General features: G+C 48.4%; 1 protein-coding gene across 1 annotated transcript; it reads left to right on the top strand.

Moving 5' to 3' along the window:
* Window positions 1-288: 288 nt before the first annotated feature.
* On the top strand, window positions 289-3,393 carry HRH3 (histamine receptor H3). The gene is given in 5 exon segments (XM_029960394.1): window positions 289-411; window positions 413-450; window positions 452-840; window positions 917-1,104; window positions 2,023-3,393. Coding segments are annotated over 5 exon segments (1,617 nt in total). The 3' UTR covers window positions 2,902-3,393.
* Window positions 3,394-5,941: the final 2,548 nt, after the last annotated feature.

The raw sequence follows: 5,941 nt of genomic DNA, 5'->3' as shown, positions 1-5,941 counted from the left end.
GGAGAGAATGGTCTGGAGGATTCGGGGATGTTCTGGAGAGATTCAGGGATGCTCTTCAGGGATACGGGGATGCTCCAGGGTAAAGCAAGGATGCTCCCAGATTGAGAGGGGAAGGGAGAACGTGGGGATGCTCGGGTTTGCTGTGTAGGGGTTCAGGGATGCTCTGGAGGAATGTAGGACCGTTCTGGGGTAATACAGGGGTGCTCCCGTGTTGAGAGGGCAAGGGAGAACGTAAGGATGCTCAGAGATGCTTAGGGGGACTCAGGCATGCTCTGTAGGGATGCAGGGATGCTCCGGGGGATTCGGGGCTGCTCTGGGGGAGTATGCGGGGATGCTGGCGGGGCGGGAGGCGGGCGGGCGGGGAGGGGCAGCAGTCCCGCGGCGACGGCGCGGCGGTGGAGCGGCGGGGCATGGAAGATGCGGCGGGGCGCTGGACGGCTCGGCCGCCGCCGGGCCGCTTCGCCGGCCGCGGCACGGCGGCGCTGGCCGCGCTCATGGCCCTGGCTCATCCGCCGTCACCGTGGCCGGCTAACGCGCTGGTGATGCTGCGCCTATGTGGCGGGACTCCACCTGCGCACCAGAACAACTTCTTTTTCCTCCTCAACCTGCGCCATCTCGATTTCCTAGTAGGTAAAGTGCCGCCGCCCGCGGGCCCCGCGTCCCCGCACGGACCGCCGGCCAACTTGGCGGCGGGACGGGCAGCGGCCGCCCCGGGGCTCCTCCTCGCCCGCACCCGGCAACCCTCTGCCCCACCGGCCCGCGGGTCCCCCGGCCGTGGCCCGGCTCCGCCCCCCGACACCCTCCCGCGGTCCCGGGGTCCCCTCCCGCCGCCCCCGGCGGGTCCCGCGGTCCCAGCGCGGCACCTGCGGCTCTCCCCGGGGGCACCCGCGCTGCAGACACCCCTCTTCTCAACGAGAACGTACCCGTCCGGTTGCAGGTGCCTTCTGCATCCCCCTGTACGTGCCCTATGTGCTGACGGGGAGATGGATCTTCGGGAAAAGCCTCTGCAAACTCTGGCTGGTAGTTGATTACCTGCTCTGCACCTCTTCGGTCTTCAACATCGTACTAATTAGCTATGACAGATTCCTCTCGGTGACAAGAGCGGTGAGTCCTGTCATGGCAGCTGAGAGGGAAACAACTCTCTTCCTGCCTTATTCTCCAGATTTTCTGCAATAATTAAAAGCTTTTGAATCCTCCAGAAATTATGAATCTTTCAGCCTGGTGATGGAAAGCAATAATTATCCACAAATACATAATTCAGCTCTGGTTTCAGATTAGTATTCCTGGCATAATTAAATCACTTAAGCCTCAGACCCCATTGTGCAGGTGTTCCCTTCCCAGATGACAGGATAGTAGTGTACAAGGGAGCCAGCAAGGTAAGGAGACCTATTACTAACTTGCAGGGGCTTATCATCACCAGGATGAACAAGTGGTTTGCAGTCAGACTCACAGCTTCTCCCTGGCTACCAAGGCAGTAGATTGCAGTACCAGCCTTGGCAGGGCACAGCCCCGAGGTCTCTGGGTATGTGGGGAGATAAAAATGCTCATCCCGTCATGAGCAGGCAACGAGCAGTTCACCACAGGCAGATCTGATCCATTCCTGTTTGCTCCTTCCCTGACTCCAAATACAACACAGAGTATCTACAAGGCTCAGAGGGAGCCAGAGCTGGATGCCTGCTTTACCCAGGAGTTTGATGCATGCATCTCCCTGGGAGTTACAGGGAGTAGCTGGGGACAGCTCAGGCAAGTGGTGGGTGCGGGTGACTGCCGGGCTCCAACCGAGTCAGTACATTTCCACTAAGCAGACACCACATTTCAGAGCTGCAAAATGAGCGTTCTAAATCTTCCCTGCAAGAGTTTGATTTATCTAGCAATTGCTCCTGTTGCCTAAGGCATATGAGCTTATTAGACTGCCGGGGTATTGCCTAGCAACTTTACCAGGAACGCTACCGGCTCATTTGTGAGGAGCCTCAACCAGTTGGGGTGTGTGACCATCCTTAAGAAAAGGTTTTCCTCTTGCAGGTCGCTTACAGAGCCCAGCAAGGCAACACCAAGCAAGCAGTGCTGAAGATGGTGATGGTGTGGGTGTTGGCATTCCTGCTGTACGGACCTGCCATTATCAGCTGGGAGTACATATCAGGCCGGAGTATCATTCCCACTGGGGAGTGCTACGCTGAGTTTTTCTACAACTGGTATTTTCTCATGACAGCCTCTACCCTGGAGTTTTTCACCCCTTTCATCAGTGTAATGTTTTTCAACCTGAGCATTTACCTGAACATACAGAAGCGTACCAAGATACGCCTGGATATTTTCCATGAAGTGCACAACCAGTCCTTCACTGAAGAGATGGAAACGAGCCCAGAAGCAAAGCTTTCTTTGAAATGCTCTAAGTGGGAGCAGAAGGAGTCAGCTGAAACCCTCGACCTCTCTAAGAGTAAAGCTCAAGCAACAGCCTCCACTTCTAGCCTGGGTGCCAAAGATGTGCTGACAACAAGCTCGGAGAGCTCTGGGAAACCCAGGTGTTGCAACAAAAAGAGCTGTAAAAATTCAGCATCCACTCCATCCTTAGAGAAACGGATGAAGGTCATGTCCCAGAGCACGACTCAACACTTCAGGCTCTCTAGAGACAAGAAAGTGGCCAAATCCCTGGCAATCATCGTGGGCATTTTTGGGATTTGCTGGGCACCATACACTCTCCTGATGATCATCCGTGCTGGCTGCCACGGCCACTGCATCTCTGAGTACTGGTACGAGACTTCCTTTTGGCTGCTGTGGATCAACTCGGCCATCAACCCTGTCCTATACCCTCTCTGCCACTACAGCTTCAGAAGGGCTTTTATTAAACTCCTCTGTCCCAAGAAGCTGAAGATTCAACCTCATGATGCCCTTCAGAACTGCTGAAAGTGAAGCCAGCCCTGTGTGAGGATGAGAAGGGTCTTGGTTTGATACTCCACCATCGGTGTAGGAATGCAGCTTCCTTCCTTGGAAGAACCTGGGAGCTGGGAGCAGTGGTCTGGGGCAGGTGAGGAAGGCAGCAGGAAGACCACTGTTAATTTATTCTAGTTCATCAACAACAAAATCCCACAGCATGGGAGGGTAAAGGGTTTGTTTTTTTGACATTAACCACAGACCGTGAAGTCTGTGTCCGCCACTTGCAGGTGCCACAAAAGAGCTCTGCTGCCACCTAGTCAGGCTGAGCAGCACCAGCATCTTGCTAAAATAAAGAAAAATGGAAACGGAAAAATAAAAGCTAAAAAATTAATATCTGACTTTAAACCATTGCACTAAATTACAGTTTAGCTGTTTGCAGACCTGATTTTTCCCATAAATGGGAGTGTTTTTTCTTAAGATATTACACAGAGGAAACATCTTGTTTATCCCTTTTGCTACAGCAGCTGCAGCCATAATCTGGATCCCTATTCCACGGGGTGCAATAGATGTCCCTTCCACTCCCCAAGAAGTGGGGAATTTTAGCAAGATTCAGAACAGTTGCATTCTTCCTTTTAAAACACATCACTTGGATGGAGATCAACATAATCAGTCAACATGAGCATCAATTCTTTAATTTCTTAATTTTTTCAAAGCAGTCAACTAATTCCACAGACAGAGCACCAGATTCAGGAGACCAGGGGCTCTAGCCTTGGTTTTAACATAAAATCTTGGGGCATTTTATCTCTGCTTCCCATCTCATGCTTCATCACACCTGCCCGTGTGTTCTGTAACCTCTTTGGGCACAGAGTATGAACAAAAAGCAGATGACTTGCACTGCCCATCTCTGTTGGCACTGCTCAGTGATGTGGTAACACAAACATGTATTTAGTTGCCGTGGTAAACGCTCATATTTAACAATACTGGGCAGGGAAAGCTCAAGATCATAAGTCTGAAAACTACATTTATGAATAGAAGCCCAAATGCTGTAAAGTAGTACCCAAAAGCTTATGATGTTGTGATTGCCAATTACACCTCGCTGTTGCAAGCAAACTGCTTTTTGGCTGCTGCTAGGAGTAAAAGAAAATGCCATCCAACTGTATTCCAGTGATATTTGTTAAGTAGATCAGTATTGTCATCTGAAGTCAGGATTTAAATGATGACTTGTCTTGTGTATATGATGTTTCAGTCTTGTGACATGTTCTGTCAGTTTGTTTATATATGGGTTAAAATGTACCCTTTGAAATGTACTGTGAATTGACAGGATGCTCGTACCTTTCCCTTCTGTCTGTTCCCTTCCGAAAACCATAATAAAGTATTTTTATATGAAGCTTGCTGAATATTTTATGGTAAACAAGGTGTTGGTGGGAATGATAAAATCCAACTGGAAGTAAAACATTTATGGATTTGCCAGAGGAGGCAGGTAAGTCTATGAATCTCACAAAAAAAACAGCTCCCAAAACAGCTGAGTGTCTCTTACCTCTGCTTAGCAGGCTGCTGACAGCACACTGAGGGTGTGGAGAGTGCACATCACTCAATTCTCTCCAACCTGGGGTGTTTTCCAGAGCATGTTACAAGCAACTGAGATTAACATTAACACTAACTCCGAGTTACATTAACACTATTTCTTCCTGTGACTTACAAACCCCACTGGCATGCCTAAAAACGAAAGAGTTATAACGTGACCAAGGCACAAGTTTCCAACTGTGATTCTCTTCCTTTGTTCATCAGGAGAGGTGGGACTACTAGACTGTTGAGTCTAATAAAAAGGTACTGGTTGTTACACCTTCATTTCCCAAAGAGTGAAGAAATGGACATATTTCATTGTGAGCCTTTTGCACAGTATTTTCATGGTCTCTGACCTCCATATGGGCAGAATTATCTACACTTGGCTGAAAGTAATTTTATTCATTAGTGGATTTTGCAGAGAAGATACTTATATTCCTTCCTGAAATAAAAGCTCTTGCCTTGCCAAATAAAAAAGAAAAATAACTACTTATGCCTGGACATGAAGTCACACCCGAGCCTGGTTTTCATACTGAAAATGTTCTGAGCTGGTCGAGAAGTTTCAGAGTAGCTGATGACTAATTCAAACATGCTTAAAGGAGTATTTGAATTCTGCTGATTTTTAGTGTTCAGAATATAAATGTCTATATGCATTTGGAAGAGGCAGGGACTAGGGAGTTTCTAGGCATAATCAAATAAGAACTGTGAAAATGCATAACCACTCTAGACAAGGCAGGGCTGCTTGTCAACTAGCCCAGCAAAACATCTGTGTATAATTTATATTACCATACCTGCTAAAAAAATGCCTCTTTCCTATTGTCTAGGCATAAACAGAGCAGGCAGGACCTGTTTTCAACAACCAGGAAAGAAGACCTGCTGTAATTATAAATATGCATCAAATATTGAGTGAAGCAGAGAGTCTTCAATTCCATAGTGCACACAGAAAAGAAGCCCAGCTAATTCCAGAGAGAATCACCCAATTTATGCACAGGGTGTTAGTAAACAGCATTCACACAGCTGTAAGTCATGCCCAGGAGCTTTTTAAATCAGTGACTTCCCACAGGAGCCGTGTGGAGGCAATGCCAGTTCCCCTCCCTTAACCCAAACCTACACTCCATTAACTCAAGGACGTAAGAAGGTCTGTGGTCCTTTCACAGAGCAGCATCTGCATATCAATAAACTATCAAAGAACATTTTTTATCAGCACAGCTACTGTCTTTTTGGCTCTGTAATGCTTCCTCCCCAATCACCAGTAATGAGAGATCTCTTTACACAGACAGAGGAACTTTGCCCCCGCAGCCTCTCCTCCGGCCCCTCCTCAATTACCATTCCTTATTTGCTCTCTCCAACCTGCAGTTACATAAATTGCTCCATTGTTCCACAAACATCACTGAAGCTTCATTAGCTCAAGTAGGAGGCTGGAGAAGAAGAGAGAACGCAAGAAGGAGCTTTTGTTCAAAAACACCTGTCTGGGATAATTAATGAGGTTTGCCAAGAGGGAAGGGCT

Source organism: Manacus vitellinus, unplaced genomic scaffold, assembly GCF_001715985.3.
Source record: "Manacus vitellinus isolate BGI_N305 unplaced genomic scaffold, ASM171598v3 scaffold_26_pilon, whole genome shotgun sequence".
NCBI classification, from domain to species: Eukaryota; Metazoa; Chordata; class Aves; order Passeriformes; family Pipridae; genus Manacus; species Manacus vitellinus.
This window is presented reverse-complemented; position numbering and strand designations above follow the sequence as displayed.